Genomic DNA, 16,890 nt, shown 5'->3' on the forward strand with positions numbered 1-16,890 from the left:
CGACGAGAGGAAGAAAGACCAGAATGGTGGAGAAGTTTTTTATTTATTTTTTTATTTATTGCAACAAAATTACAACCAAACAAGGTACATGAACACATTTCCAAAAATATCCAAAATTATTCAGACTTGGCTGAGCATTACCAAACTTATAACAACAAACACACTTAAAAAAACAAGAAAACAATACTACGAAATGGGCTTTTAAATTAAATTATATAAATACAACATAGAGGACAGCTTAAGTGTTTATTTTATTCTTAACAAATTTTAAGGATTTATATAAAAGTTTTAGCTCATTACACCAATGAATAAAGTTGGGTTTAGATTTAAACCATCTGCATTTGTGAATAAAAAACCTGCCAAAACATATCAGAGAATTGAGAACGAATTCAAAATCTTTGTTTTCATGAAAAATACCAAACATAACTACCTTCACATTGAATGGTGGTAATTCAACATATTTGGAACATAACAAGTTTTGCATCTCACTACAACAGAAGTGAACTGAATCACACCAAATTTTTTACAATTTGTTAAGAATAAAAAAGCCCTTAAGCTGTCCTCTATGTTGGAATTATATATTTTAATTTAAAAGCCCATTTTGTAGTATTGTTTTCTTGTTTTGTTTTTTTAAGTGTGTTTGTTGTTATAAGTTTGGTTATGCTCAGCCAAGTCTGAATAATTGTTTTTGGAAATGTGTTCATGTACCTTGGTTGTAATGTTGTTGCAATAAATAATAAAAAAAAAAACACTCCAACGTTCTGGTCTTTCTTCCTCTCGTCGCTTCGCTCCAGTCCAGCGGGAGGCGCTAAACACATTCGTTTGTTTGACAAACATCATTAAACCTCAGAGGAAGAAGTTCAGTTTCACCGCGCTCTCTGTTGTTGTTTTGTCGGTGTGCTGCCTTAATACAAACGGTTAGACATGTTTCTAAGAGACAAAAAATACAGATTTTGAATCAGTTCAGTAAATACCTATAACATCCTCACATTCGTGAGTTTTGAAGCGAGCAGGAATATCTGGAGGAGTTTATCGTCTGAACTGAGATCTGCTGCTGTGAAAATTATGTTTATTAAAAAAGAGAGAGAAGAGAACACGAGTGAACCATTAACCTGGAGAACAAAACAAGAGGAACAAGAAACATGGAGAATAAAACAAGAGGAACCAGAAACCTGGAGAATAAAACAAGAGGAACCAGAAACCTGGAGAATAAAACAAGAGGATCCAGAAACCTGGAGAATAAAACAAGAGGAACCAGAAACCTGGAGAATAAAACAAGAGGAACCAGAAACCTGGAGAATAAAACAAGAGGAACCAGAAACCTGCACAATAAAACAAGAGGAACCAGAAACCTGGAGATTAAAACAAGAGGAACAAGGAGGTTGGTGTTTATTCTTATTTATTTTACTTTTTTATTATTATATTTTTGTTCTTCATTCATCTTTAATGACTGTGGTAACGTTACATTAGGCTTACAAAGTTTTACTTATCGGGTGTTTTGGGGCCCTGGAGAATTTCTGTGGAGACATTTGTGGGTGTTTTTATATAAAGTCTAGGTGTAGACTGCGGCACTGAAGACTTGTTACCCATGGGTTTTTATTAATAGGCGAAGTTCCTCCTTTATGTCTTTCATATAAATTTCCTTTGACTATTTTGTAACATTCAATGTTATTAAACCACTTTTTGTGCAGTATGAATAAAGAGGGATAAATTAAAGTGCTTGCAGTGTCCTTTAATAAAATATAAACAATATACAAACAATAAAAGCATAATCTAAAAAACATTTCTTGTGCATTATAAAGAATATAATACTGTTGGTTTGATACCTTTATCTCAAACTGTGTCAGTTTCATTGAAGTGAGGATATTATATAAAACAGTTGATTCAATAATGTATATAAAAACACTAAAGGCATCATCTGAAAAACAATGCCTTGTGCATTGTACTGAATAATATTCTGTATATTTTACAGTTGGTTTGATCATATGATGTTGTCCTTTAATGGATTTATATTATTGCATACATTAAAAGTTGTAAAATTATTTTAAAAACCATAAAATGGTAATTCCGAAAACTGAACTTTGTGGTATTGGTTTTACATTATAATGTCACGTAGTTAAATCGTTTATTTAATTTAAATGGTTCATTGTTAATTTCCACCTAGATATTAAGCCTTGTGCAACGTAAAGGGCATGGATTTATGACTATCTGAGTTAGTTTGGGCTCAAAACATAACAGCCCTAAAAAAAAAAATGAATGTCTAATGTTAAACTTACTAGCACTGCACCAACTGCATAAAACACCCCTAGAATTAGTTAAAACGAGTGCTGTCTGTCACTGTAATCAGTTCAGTGAATGACTGTGTTCATTCTTTATAAAGTAGCAGCAATGTCATTTGTAAAGTAGCCTACAGTCTTAGGCACATTAGTATTTTCACCCCAAAAAAGGGTTTTAAGCCAGTTATTTATATCTTTTGCTGTAGTATGTCAGGAGGAAATATCAGATTACATTTCCAAATATTCATTTTGCCATTCATTTTAATAATAATCTAGAAAGATTGTTGAATGCACATGCAGTCTGACAACAGACAGCCTAAGACTATGACTTTTGGATAGTAGTGTGTGTACTGTATAAAGTATGTATAATTAGATTAAGTATATTTTAATAAAGCCCCTTTCATAATGTCATTCCGACAAATACACAGGTAAAGTATTCCTGCAATTGTTCCCTGGTCGCTAGATTTTGCACTTTCACACTGCCAGTGATGACCCGGTATATGTGCGTGCTTTCACACACAACCCTTGAAGATCTTGTAACGACATGACATCAGTGCGTGACGTGTAATGTACGAGTGGAAAACGCTAGGCAAGTTATACTTTCACTGAAGCAAGCAAACGATCTCCGCATCAGCGCGGAAAATGAGGAACTAATCTCTGCTTCATTACAGTTTGCACATGTTTTCGTCGCGAACGTTGATCTTTCTTCAAAACAGCCGGTAAAAGAGTCGGCATCACTTCGACACGGAATTAGATCTGGCTTTTGTTCACACAGCGCTCGTCCTGGGTCGAACCCCGCAATGTTACTAGGTCCCGACCAGGGTTCAATTCGGTAATCGATCCCGGGAAGTGGTTGCTTTCACACAGAAGGCGACCCGGCAATGTTCCGGAAATATTGCGGGTCCGACGTGCAGTGTGAAAGGGGCTTAAGTGTAATAAAAGTACCGTATTTTTAGGACTATAAGTCGCACCTGAGTATAAGTCGCATCAGTCCAAAAATACGTCATGATGAGGAAAAAAACATATATAAGTCGCACTGGACTATAAGTCGCATTTATTTAGAACCAAGAACCAAGAGAAAACATTACCGTCTACAGCCACGAGAGGCCGCTCTATGCTGCCTAGTGTAGACTAAAGGAGCACTGAGCAGCATAGAGCGCCCTCTCGTAGCTGGAGACGGTAATGCTTTCTATTGGTTCATTTCTCTTGGTTAATTTCTCTCGGTTCTTGTCAAATTAATTTTGATAAATAAGTCGCACCTGACTATAAGTTGCAGGACCAGCCAAACTATGAAAACAAGTGTGATTTATAGTCCGTAAAATACGGTATACATTCATATGTGTTAAGGGCTAGATTTTCGCTGGAGGAAACGGCTGTGGTGTGATGAATGGTGGATAGAGAGAAAACTTAACAGTAGATGAAAAACCGATTGCTCCCTCTTTTTTAAACTGTATTTATGACAAAGAGCTGCACAGATACAGATACTCTAACAATCTATCGATAAACACACACCTTGTGTCCTCTGTTTGTGTTTGAGTCCACTCGCGCTGCTCCGCGCGGTCTGCTGAAAGACGAGGAGACAGGTCTGCTGCTGTTTTCATATAACATTTAAGCAGTCTGACTCTGAGGCGATAGTGAATTTGTGTATGAAGCCCCGCTAAAAAAGCCTAGCGATGCCCAAGCATCATGTGTACATTTCAGAGAATCAGGACAAATATTTAAATCGATCTCTCAGGCATTTAAGAGGCACCGAAATCTGCGCGCGGATTCGGTACCGAACCCTATGAATCTTGTATGATTTTTTTATTTTTATTTAGTATTTTTTTTTTATGTTTTTGAGAATCTATAGAATATCGCTCAATAAAATATTGCGATACTCCCGTGTATCTATATTTTCTTATACCCCTATACCACTTAGGGATTTGCAACAGTACTTGAGTACTCGACCGCGACAGCGATGATCGAAATTATTATAATTATTTTTTTTTTATTGGTTATGGCAGCACGTTGGCCGGCGCCCTGATCTCTGATTGGTTAGCTTCCTACTTGCCTCAAAAGACATAAGAAGACATAATAACGGCCTCAAAGTCACGTAGTGATGGCTGGATTCCCTTTGAGAATAACAATGAAATAACAGTTCAGGGTAAGCTGTGCAGTGCCAAGCTTTCACACAAATCTACAACAAATACAATGCGCTATCATCTAAAATTTGTACATAAAATATCTGGCAATAACAGAGCAGCAACTCAGACGAGCATTGAATCACCTGCCGTAAGACCTAAATGCAACGCAGGCAGAACCGAGAAGACGACAAAGCTATTCGCTGAAATGGTGGTGAAATATTTGCTGCCCATTAGTTTCAGGGACAGAGAAGGTTTACTTGTCCAGTGGTACCTGGCTGTTCCTGCAATTTATTCCACCAAATGTAAACAGGCTGCGCATGCGAACATGCATCTTGTTTCCTTCTGGAGCATCAGTGAACGTTTGAACCTTTTTTAATAGTTGTGTTTCAGTCCCTCAAATGTCCTCCGTGTGATAAGATGTATCTTAAAATCATAAAGTCACTGCTGGAAAGGGTTCAAATATGCAAAGATGCTGGAAAACTGAAGAATCTGCAGGACCTTGAAGATTTTTCTGAAGAACGCTGCTCAGTTTAACTGTTCAGAACAAACAAGGGACTCATGCACAACCATCACAAAATAGAAAGACAGTCGAGGATCATCTGGTAACAGAACACAGTTTTAAGAACCAAGGGTTCCCAAACTTTTGAGTGGGGTTATTTTAATAATTTCAGCATTTTCTTTTTGTCTTGTGAACTAAATGTTAATATCTTTTATGTACAATATCGTACTCAGGACAGTACTAAATAAAATATAACATGCATTTAGTATGATCTCTCTTATTTTTTGAAAATTACTCTCATTTTCACAGATTCTGCAAAAGGGTGCCCAAACTTTTGAGCCCCACTGTAATATATATATATAACTGTAATATGCACTTCTCATGATTAGGTAATCGCGGCAGCTGTAATCTTATTCACATTTGTTTTTCTGATTAATTGTTTTGCTCTATGAGAAAGACAAGGTAACAAATTATTCGGGGCTTAAGCCCCCTTAGCCCAACCCTAGCGTTTTTTGGAACGCGTTTTTTTTTTGATGGCCTGCTAGTGGATCGTGATGGGGCGTTCACATAGCACGTCTTTTGCGTGCGCAAGTTCATTATTTCCAATGTAGGCGCGAGGTATGCGCGCTCATAATGGAAGCAACGCGGTCGCGACGCAGTGCTACGCGCTTGTTTTTTCCAGGCGCGACCGCACCTCATCGAGTTCAAAACATCTCAACTTTTCAGAGAGCCGCAAGCGCACCGAGGGTCATGTGACAAGAACTAACCAATCAGCTTCATCCTTTCCCGTGACAACGTTGAAAGCTCAGCCAAGATGAAGGAACAGCTGACCATACCTGTATATGGATTGCCATTTTGAAATAAATTTAGTAGCAGAGCTACTGCAAGCGATTTTTAGAGCTGCAAATCCATTTATCTTTTGCTGAAATTTCCGCATCTTCACGGAGAGAGCTCTTCATGGTTGCTTAGCAATGGCAGACGCTTCAGGGGCGCAACTGCCCGAGCGCTTTGGAAAGAAGGAGAAAGCGGCTCACCCAGCGCTTTCCACGCATTTTTAGGCGCGAATTATTGAAGACAAAGGCGATGACCGTCGGTAACCCTCAGACTGACATGTTGATGTGATGTGATGTGATATCTGATCTAAGTGGGCGTGGTGTGCGTAAGGTAGAGAGGACATGACTGATGATAGTCATAGTGTCCCGACGCTATTCTCAGCCTGCGCTCCAGCTGAGTAATCAACTTTATTTTAAAAAATAATTTATATATTTTATATTTAAACTGAAAACATGGTGTGATATACACTCAAGTCATTCAATTCATCGTCTCTCAAGTCAAGTCAAGTCCCGAGTCTTTAACTTCCAAGTCCAAGTCAAGTCTCAAGTCATAAAAATAGCGACTCGAGTCGACTCGAGTCCAAGTCACCAGGTCACAAGTCCCCATGTCAGTTATATGTATACGCTGTGACTATACAGATCACAACATGTAAATAGGAAAATGTTTGCATTATTTTGTCACTTATTGGGATTACTATGCTACCATTATCCATTTACATCCAGTCTTTGTGCTAAGCTAGGCTAGCGGTGGGTGCGTCAAATAACACTTACAGAACGCACAGAAATTAAAAAGGAATGTATAGACTTATTTAACTGGGGGATACTGTGAATAAGCTAAAGTCCCAAAAAGTCGGAGTGTTCCTTTAAGACCAAGCGGAATCCTCTGTTGACTGCTCCCGCTTCACAGGGAGCGTGACTCCTGCTAACTGACCCAACATTTAGCAAGGCAGGAAAACATTCAGTCTGCCTGAAGGATGATGTATTTTATTGTAAGTTAAATCTGTTAAATAGAGCGAGATAGAGAGAGGAAGAAAAAAAAAACCCTAGTGTAGGCTATTCTTAAACTTGGATCTCATTAGATTAAAGTACAAATCCAAACACCAGAAGCAACCTACATAAGTGTTCTTTCATTGAAAATTATGCATTTTATTTACAGGCTATATGGTAAAAATAATATTTTTGTTCAAAACTTTAAGTTCCATTGTTTAAAAAAATGTTTCATAGACTTAGACCGATGGCATTTTTTAATGACATTATTATATTATATTATATATATATATATTAGAATAATTGTAGCCTTCATAAATAGGTGAAGCATTGTTTTCTTGTAGAAAATAAGTGTTTATTCTTTAAGAATAAACAACATTATTAATTCATAGAAATAATTGAAACAATTAAAACCTTTTTTTAAAACTTGAATTTCAATTCTATTAAACTGACTCTTAAAATCTTAAGTAGTTTATTAGTTAAAAAGTGTACAATGTCACAGTGCATGTGAAATAGCCTAAATTAATTTATTTTAACAATATAATTAGAACTAACAATATAATTAGATTTTCTTTTTGAATGAACAATTTCTGTATAAAATGGGACAGCAACCTTTTTATCAAACATTTTTAAAGCGTCCACAGCTGAGCAACGTAGAAGGCGGATCTGCGCAGAGCGCCCGAAGTGAATGTGATGCACAAAGTCATTATCAGATTCAATGAAAGCATCGGCCAAAATGAAAAAAAAAAACCCTGAATAGCTTAGACATCTATAAGACGTCTGCTAAAGATCTGGGAATCATCTGCTGTGTACTCTGATAAAAAATTAACTAACCCCGCTATTGTTGGGTTTATAATTTAGAAAACTAGAATCTAGATTGTTAACTGTATTTATTGAATGAATGCAGAGCGGACCATCAGCGTGCGCTTTCGGAAGTATAAATTGAAGAAGTCTGCGTCCGCGCTGGCCGTTTACTGGATCGGATCGTTCATGCGGAAAGTATATCACAGGCTTCACAATCGCAACTTCTTTGTGCTGTTACTCCTTTCGAGCTGAATTTCACAAAATTGGTCAGCTCCCGACAGCATCAGGTGTTTTATTTATGGGGAGTAGAATTATTTATTTATTTCAATGAATGTAATAGATTAGATATCATAATATTCAGACTATAATATTATATATCAGGTTGGTTTGTATTGGTGACGTAATATTTAAATGATATGCATGCGGCCTGTGAGACTTGCACTTGGACCATAGTGCGGCCCGCTGGAAAAAAGGTTGAGAACCACTGACCTAGATAAACCCCAGGCTGCTGACTTCAACACTCTGCTCACCTCATTTGATCTCAAGCGAGTGTCTACTACAGCAACTCACAAATCAGGCAACCAACTGGACCTCATCTACACAAGCTGTTGCTCCGTGGAGAGCTCTTTAGTTGTTCCACTGCACACCTCAGACCCCTTCCTCATTACTGCTAACCTAGCACTTACTCCTGAAGCGACACACACTCCAACGCAGGTCACCTTTCAATGGAACCTACGCTCACTCTCTCCATCTTGCCTATTTTCTGTGGATTCATCCTCACTTCCTTCACTCTTTCAGTTTTCAGCTCTGGACATGAACGCTGCTAAGGACACTCTTTGCTCTCTTCCTTCTCTGCAAATGTCTTCACAGCTAAAACATCCTACTACCACAAATAAATTAACAATTTTGTGATGCTCAGACACTCTTTAAAACTTTCTCTTCTCTTCTTAATCCATCTCCACCTCCTTCTCCGTCGACAGTTTTCTTCACAAATAAGACCAGAACCATCAAATAACCAATTCTCCACAATGTAGACTGAGGACAACTTCACAATGACCAATGCTCTCTCCTCTCCACTCTCAGATATGGATGTTTCCAAACTTATCCTGTCCAGACATCCTACTACTTGTCCACTTGATCCGATCCCCACTCACCTCCTTCAAGCGATCTCTTCGTCAGTCATACCTTCACTTACTCACATTATGAACTCCTCTCTTCACTCTGGAACATTTCCCTCAACATTTAAGCAAGCTCGGGTAAGCCCACTGCTTAAGAAACCATCTCAAAATCCAGTGATTCTAAAAAACTACAGACCGGAATGCCTTCTTCCATTCATTGCAAAGACACTTGAGCGAGCTTTGGTCAACCAGCTCTCTATGTTCCTTGTACAGAACAACCTCCTGGACAGTAACCAATCTGGCTTCAAAAGTGGCCACTGAACTGAGATTGCCCTGCTCTCGGTTACTGAAGCCCTGCGACTGGCAAGAGCAGCTTCAAAATCCTCAGTACTCATCTTACTGGACCTGTCTGCTGCTTTTGACACGTTAATCACCAGATTCTCCTGTCCACCCTGAGAAGTCCTCCAATCTCCAGTCCTACCTCTCCGATAGATCCTTCAGCGTGTTTTGGAGGGGTGATGTTTCGAAGTCACAACAACTTGCTACTGGGGTTCCTTAAGGCTCAGTACTTGGACCATTTCTCTTCTCCATCTACATGACTTTTCTTATCACTGCCAAGCTGATGACACCCAGATGAACCGACGGTAGCTGATCTCATTTAAGCCCGTCTGAGTGACATTCCTAGCTGGGTAAATGGCCATCACCTTCAGCTCAACCTTACCAAGACAGAACTTCTGGTGGTTCCAGCTAACCCATCGTTTCATCACAACTTCTCTATACAGCTGGGTTCGTCAACCATAACTCCCTCCAGAACAGCCAGAAACCTAGGAGTTGTGATGGATCATCAGTTAAGCTTCACAGGCCTTATTGCTATAACGACCCGGTCCTGCAGATTTACCTTATACAACATTAGGAAGATTAGACCCTTAGTGTCAGAGCAAGCCACCCAACTTCTTGTCCAAGCTCTTGTTCTCTCCAGACTGGACTATTGTAATGCTCTCCTGGCAGGCCTTCCAACATGTACTATCAAGCCTCTGCAACTATTCCAGAATGCAGCAGCAAAGGTTGTCTTCAATGAGCCAAAAAAAGTAGAGATGTTCCGATACCCTTTTTCTCTTCCCGATACCGATTCCGATACCTGGGCTCAGGGTATCGGCCGATACCGAGTACTGATCCGATACCTGGGTGTGTATCTGTATATACAGCTGTATATACTACTAGCCCTGTGTAAATTGCTAGAATTCTTTTTATGGTGTGCTTCAGACAGATCCCTCAATAAAACATGAACAAATACATGGTGAACTACTGTATTTATTACAGTATTTTTATTATCTAACATGAATTTGACAGTATTATTTATTTTCATATGCAAAAAAGAACTTCAAATGCAGCCAAAAATCTAACACCGCAAACTAAAAAAGGTATTTAAGTTTTACAATATAACTGTATAAAAAAACTGCAACAAATAAGTCTAGGAATATAAAAAAAGATCTATTAATCAGATAATCTCTTTACAACAAAACAAGTAAAAAACAAGCAACCATCTAGGCATAATTATTATTATTATAGAGACGTATTATTATTACTGTAGGCTACAACAGTAGCTTTATATATTGTCAATTTACTCATGTAAACCAAACATTTATTTTAATGGGCTGCCATGAAGATCTTTGAGTGTCTGTGTTTATGATATGACAGTATTCTCAAATGAAACGGTAAATTCTCATGAAGTGACGGTTTATGCGTTCGTGTCCTCATGACACACAGCAGAGACTACAAAACAGCGAGCTCTCGCGCATCTGTGCCAGTCACCCACAGAGATGTAGATTTTGCGGGAGTAATATTTAAATAGTATTTTGCAGTTTAATATTCACAGACACTAGTATATATTCGGCTACTGTCTGGAGCCCTGCGCTTTGACTTACACGGAAGCGACTGAACGCAGCTGCCGGTACTGAATATACTTGAGAGTCTGTAACTACCGGTACTACAGAGACATACTGCTAACCACTGATCTATAATATAGAAGCGGCTTCACTGTCTTTTGGCAGTTTAGAATGTGATGAGTGATCCAGTCATATATAGATCAGGGCTGCTAACGCGTTTTCATTTCTTCTTCGCTGCTCTAAACAGGGGTTGCTTGTGGCAACACAGCACAACTTCCTGTGTTTTCAATGCATTTTGAGCAGCGAAGAAGAACCGTGCAGCAGTTAGGCAAAGCTTGCGGTCATAACTAGGTATTTTTTAAGAAAATGGTATCGGATCGGTATATGGGTTCATGTACTCGCCGATGCCGATGCCAGAATTTGTTGTGGTATCGGAGATATTTCCGATACTAGTATCGGAATCGGAACAACTCTAAAAAAAAGCTCACGTTCCTCCTCTCCTAATCAGGTTACACTGGCTACCAGTAGCCGCATCAAATTCAAGGTACGGCACCAACACTCCTAAACTCACTAGTTCAATCTTATGTGCCCTCAAGAAAGTTTGTGCTCTGCACGTGAATGACGCCTTGTGGTTTCATCCCAAAGAAGTTCAAAATCACTCTCACTGACCTTTTTCTGGACTTTTTTTCCCAGCAGGTGGAATGACCTCCCGATCTCAATTCATACAGCTGAGTCTTTACTCATTTTCAAGAAACCTCTAAAGACTCATCTTTTTCGCCAGCACTTAACCAAATAATACTAGCACTTTTCTTTCTTTTCTTGTCTTTCATTAAAAAAAAACCCTGGCTATTCGTACTGTACTTGAGACTTGTCATGGCACTTGTATACTGTTGTTGTTATCTTGTTGATCTGATTGCTTCTATTGTTCTCATTTGTAAGTCGCTTTGGATAAAAAGTGTATTCTAAATCATTAAATGTAAATTTCAATGTAAATTTGAAGATATTTTTTAAACCAAGAATGAACCAAAATGAAAACATGTAGCTTTTTATCTCTGTGTGTGTGTAGATTTTTGAGAGTAATATAGTGAAGTAAATGTAGGCGTTCCGTATACGGGACGGGGTGACAGTTAAAGGGTTAAACTACACTACAGGGCAACATGGAACATCTGACTTAACACAAACATATACACATTAAACATAGATTTCAATGCAAGGAAAGCATGGAGAGAGAGAGAGAGAGAGAGAGCGAACGAACTGCAGCGAGAGAGAGCGAGCAATCACGCACAATAGACAGTGGAGCGTCATGGCAGTATTTACTCACAAACCATCTCATCACCTTAATTAAAAGGGGTCAAAGCCTAGAAGCGCATCTGAAAATTAACAAGTGGATACTTGCATTGGTTCTGTAAAGTGTCTGGTCTGTAAAAGTAAAGTGTCCAGGTGCATGTATAAGGTGTAGATTCCTGTTGAATCCTTTTATGAGTGAAACCGTCGTCATTTTCAAAGTCCTGAGTGGAGTTTCCCCTCTGTTGGAGTTTATGGTCACTCCAGCTGATGATTGTGACGAGATATATATATTAGTGGTGTTCCCGGCTAAGGATTTTCTTAGTCGAATCGGAATTTTCGAATCTTGCTGATATCGAATTATATGTTTGGGGGCGGGTCAAAATACATTGAGTCAAGTCAGACATTCTACAGCCATAATTACTGATGCTAACACACATGTGGTGGAAGATGAGAAAGCAGATACTGCGTGTCGAGCTCGTCCGCCTTTGAAAGTTGTGTAGACACAGCTGTGCGCGTGAGATGGAATTGGAACGCGTACCGGGGCTCAAAAGGCAGCTTCCTTAATGCACACCCAAAATTCGAATGCGCATTCAAATGTGGATTTCTATTTTAAATTCGACGAATATTCGAAAAAATATTTTTTTTGACAACCTAAGAAAATCGCCTATGCAATTTTTTTTGTTGTTGTTGAAATTTAATTGTAAACACAGCCATGTTTATGCCTGCAGTAAATGTTTTGCATTATGGCAGTCCACTCTGCTTATTGTTTTTTGAAAATTTTGCACTCCTGTTTGTCATTGTGCACGTAACTTCACGCCAATAAATCATCAGAAATATTGGTCTTTACTAATATATTGAATCGGTAACACTTTAGAATAAGGTTCCATTAGTTAATGTTAGTTAACTACTTTTGTTAACATGAACTAAGCAAGAACAATCCTTCTACAGCATTTATAAGTCTTAGTTCATGTTAATTTCAACATTTACTAATGCATTATTTAAATCAAAAGTTGTGCTTGTTAACATTAGTTAATGCACTGTGAATTACCATGAACTAACAATGAATAACTGTATTTTCATTAACTAACATTAACGAAGATGAATAAATACAGTAATAAATGTATTATTCATTGTTTGTTCATGTTAATTAATACATTAACTAACATTAACTAATGGAACCGTATTCTAAAGTGTTACCATTGAATCTTTACATTCCTCCTGCCTGTTGTTCGTGGATTTACCTATATTTGGTGTTATTTGCAGTATAAAACTTTAGACATGCAAAATCGATTTTACAATCGATTCAATGAACACTCGTCACTCAAATCAAACAGGATTTTTTTTCACAAAAGTGACAACCCAAGAAAGCAAAGTAAAAGTTCTCATTAGGTTGCATTGATACGTAGCGGTGGATGCAAGTAAAACAGTACCTCTCTTATTTTTCCTCACCTGAAATTCATGCAATAAACATGTTTTTGACAAAGATTTAAATTTGTTTGTAGTCTATATAGCCTTCATCAAAATGAGGTTTGCAATGATGCGCCCGAAGGCACGGGTTGAAGACCCAGTCAGTGATGTCACAATATGCTCATTTGTGTAAATTCATACCGACGTCATCAACATCACAAAAATGTACTTTTTTTTTTTTACATTGAAACTTGAAAAAAATATATATATAGACCTACGACCCTTTTTTTGTTTTTTACTGTTACTGCAAACCAAAATATTTTTAAGGATGGCCTCATAGTTATTAATAATCTGCTTTTTTGTTTGACCTGTTCATGAAATCATGTGAAATCAGACATTTGAGCGCTCATGTATAGACATAATGGCATAATAAATAACACCCCGCAAATTATTTTCAATTAATATACAATTATTTTATAATAAACATAAATTTTTTTAAATAATGTTATTATAAAAAATGCTATTATTATTTTAATCTAAACTTTCGGAATTTACAAACTGAAAATCGGCTTTTATTTTGGCGGGTTGCCAGCAAGTAAGTACATGGATTTATGGGTTTAGCGCTGCCGTCTGTAGAGCGTCAGTGAATGAAATGTCACAGTTTTGAATTGTGCTTTGAAAATGCTAGCGGATAGCCTAGATTTATGTATTCAATTTGAAAAAAAAATCTTGTACAGTAAAGTTTGTAGATCTAAAATGGTAATTACGCATTAACAGCAGTATGCAAACGAGCCCTCTGAACTTATTTACACAGCGCTGTGACGGTGATACAGTGATGCTTAAAAATGTTTACCCAGTTTCCCTATTAAACTAGTAAAAGTCATTAAATCTGAAGCAAAAAAGTAAATTGTGTTTTAACAGATGTTCTCAGCTTTTAACAATATACCAAAAATAAATAATTTTACTTTTATTTTAGAGTACATTGAAGAAAAAGAGGAAAATGAAGAATCAAATCATCAAGAGAAGCAGCATGCATGTGATCAATGCGGTAAAATGTTTTTATGGGCTTCACTTCTGAAGAAACACTTGAAAGTTCATGCAAAGAAGAAGCCACATTCATGTCATTTGTGTGGTAAGAGTTTTTTGCATCTACAAAGTTTGAAAGAACATCTTCAGATAATACATACTGGCATGAGAGAGTACGTGTGCTCTGAGTGTGAGAAGACTTTTAGTTCACCAAGCAGTTTAAAACTGCACGAGAGGATTCACACTGGAGAGAAACCTTACAAGTGTTCACATTGTGACTGGAGATTCAGTCATCCATCAAATCTGAAAAGACATGAGAGGATTCACACTGGAGAGAAACCTTACAAGTGTTCACACTGTGACAAGAGATTCAGTCGGTTAACACATCTGAAAACACATGAAAGGATTCACACTGAAGAGAAAGCTTACAAGTGTTCAAACTGTGACAAGAGATTCAATCACTCATCAAATCTGAAAAAACATGAGAGGATCCACACTGGAGAGAAACCTTACAAGTGTTCACACTGTGACAAGAGATTCGGTGATTCATCAAGTCTGAAAAAACATGAGAGGCTTCACACTGGAGAGAAACCTTATAAGTGTTCACACTGTGACATGAGATTTAGTGTGTCATCAAATCTGATAACACATGAGAGGATTCACACTGGAGAGAAACCTTACAAGTGTTCACACTGTGACAAGAGATTCAGTCAGTCAATAAAGCTGAAAAGACATGAGAGGATTCACACTGGATAGAAAGCACATCACCTCAATGTACGTGAGAAGTGTTCCTTTATGTCATCTGTTACACACAGTCATACAAAAAACAAACACAGTAAGGCCCCGTACACGCAAAGACACATTTAGTTGTATATGTAAATATTTTGTATGGTACCGTATATGTGTTTCGTCCAGACGGATTCAGCATTTTGGGAGAGTGAATTATTTTTTTTAAACTAGGTCCCAGAGTGGATAAATTTGAAAATAATACCTTTTTTGCTTTTGTGTTCTGCCAATCCATACATTTTGTTAAACAATTATGTCATCACCCCACGTCTCTACTATAGTCAGACACCACTACGTTGTAGAGCTGCATGATATTGGAAAAAAAAACTCACATCTTGATAATGTTTCTCTGCAATGTATAAAAAATCACCAGATGACTTAAACAGCTCTATTTGGGGAAAGACAAAATTAATGATTGGGGTGATTTTGTAGGTGAATAAATCAGCTATGAAAATAAGTAAATTAAAACAGATAAATATGATAGAAAAATGGTACAAATGAAAAAAGTGCTTTATATTCTGCAGTCCAACTTTTACTGTCTGTTACAGTTAAGTCTTATACATTACTGCTGCGTTACATTGCTGACAGAATGCAGTGTTTATAATCTAGAGATTGTAAAGAGGATGTAGCTCACGCACTGTCACGTCAAGTGCCAGTGGATTACAGACTTGCTCCCGCGAGACCCGATGCAACAGAGAGCGGCGCGGGACAAGACTTGTGTGTGTGCAGGACACAGGAAAATAAAAAAAGAAGTATCTAAACATAATAAATCTAAAACAAATAAATGATTTATCTATTACACAAAAGCAAAATTAACTCTCATATAATATAAACAATTGACAGGTGCAAGCGTATGCAGAGCTTCTATTTAGGCTATAACAGGGATTGGTTTGTCGCACGATGAGATTGATGCAAGATACTGATCCAAAAGCACACCTTTTTGTGAATAAAAGTTTAATTTCGGCTAAGCGAGTTAATAATATATTAATAAAAAGTTCAAAGTTTAATATGAGCGGATTTGTCATCGTACTGTTTTAGCATGTTTTGTTGTTAAAAATTATAGGCTAACGATGAGTCACAAATTAAGTATTCGTTTGAAGTAAGAGGAAAATGTAGATTCATATTCACATATATTCTGACATAGTTTTGCACATAGACTGTGTCATTTCAGGCATAAATTGAGATGGAGGTGAGCATAATTCAGTGTCCACACACATCTGCGTGGCTCTCACAGTGTCTACACCATATGCCAGCGGCGCAACAACATGCAATAGACCCCATTATAATCAGTGATGCTGTTTACAGTAGATGTGGTGCTACGTGACAAATCGCAGAGAGTAATTCAGTTCAAGCAAAAAGCACAAAACCTGATTCATATTTATAAATCCAGCAGCTCATTAACCTTTAGTAATCCTTGGTGTATTTTATAGTTATTATTATTAGAATTCATATTATTATTTTCCTATCAGTATTTTTGTTAGTTTTTTCCCATTTTTGTCAAAAATTGAATGACAGAAAAAACAACTACCTCTCAAGTTAAAATTCAGTTTGTTAAAATTCAGTTTGTTAAAGTTCAGTTTGATGAAATTCAGTTTGTTAAAGTTCAGTTTGATGAATAATGAGTAATATGCATTCAAACATGGTTATCAAATTTACTTCTAATTGCTTAAGTTATGTTAAATAATACTTGATTATTATAAAGCTTGACTGTAAAAGAATTTCTCAGTGTGGTTCAATAAAGTAATTCTGAGTCTGATTTTGATATTTAAAGTGTTTCTAATGCTAGGTTTTTTTAGGTTAGTTTTAAAAAAAAATCTTTTTCATTAATCTTCTACATCCATGCATCACTTTTATTATG

General features: G+C 37.2%; 2 protein-coding genes across 4 annotated transcripts in view; both read left to right on the forward strand.

Moving 5' to 3' along the window:
• Positions 1 to 16,890, forward strand: part of LOC127953399 (zinc finger protein 271-like) — a 281,640-nt gene that overhangs the window by 38,325 nt on the left and 226,425 nt on the right. For 2 of the 3 annotated variants that reach the window (XM_052552634.1, XM_052552636.1), the window contains exon 3: positions 16,222 to 16,777. The exons of the other annotated variant lie outside the window; for it this stretch is intronic. The gene's annotated coding sequence lies outside the window, so the exon portion shown is untranslated. Of the gene's footprint in view, positions 1 to 16,221; positions 16,778 to 16,890 lie in introns of those variants that run through there. 3 annotated transcript variants of the gene reach the window in all.
• On the forward strand, positions 825 to 16,241 carry LOC127953412 (zinc finger protein 239-like). The gene is made up of 2 exons (XM_052552656.1): positions 825 to 1,381; positions 14,197 to 16,241. The coding sequence occupies exons 1-2, from the start codon at positions 1,066 to 1,068 to the stop codon at positions 15,000 to 15,002; spliced, it is 1,122 nt and encodes a 373-aa protein (XP_052408616.1). The 5' UTR covers positions 825 to 1,065; the 3' UTR covers positions 15,003 to 16,241.

The sequence above is a fragment of the Carassius gibelio genome, chromosome B3 (assembly GCF_023724105.1).
Source record: "Carassius gibelio isolate Cgi1373 ecotype wild population from Czech Republic chromosome B3, carGib1.2-hapl.c, whole genome shotgun sequence".
Lineage (NCBI taxonomy): Eukaryota > Metazoa > Chordata > Actinopteri > Cypriniformes > Cyprinidae > Carassius > Carassius gibelio.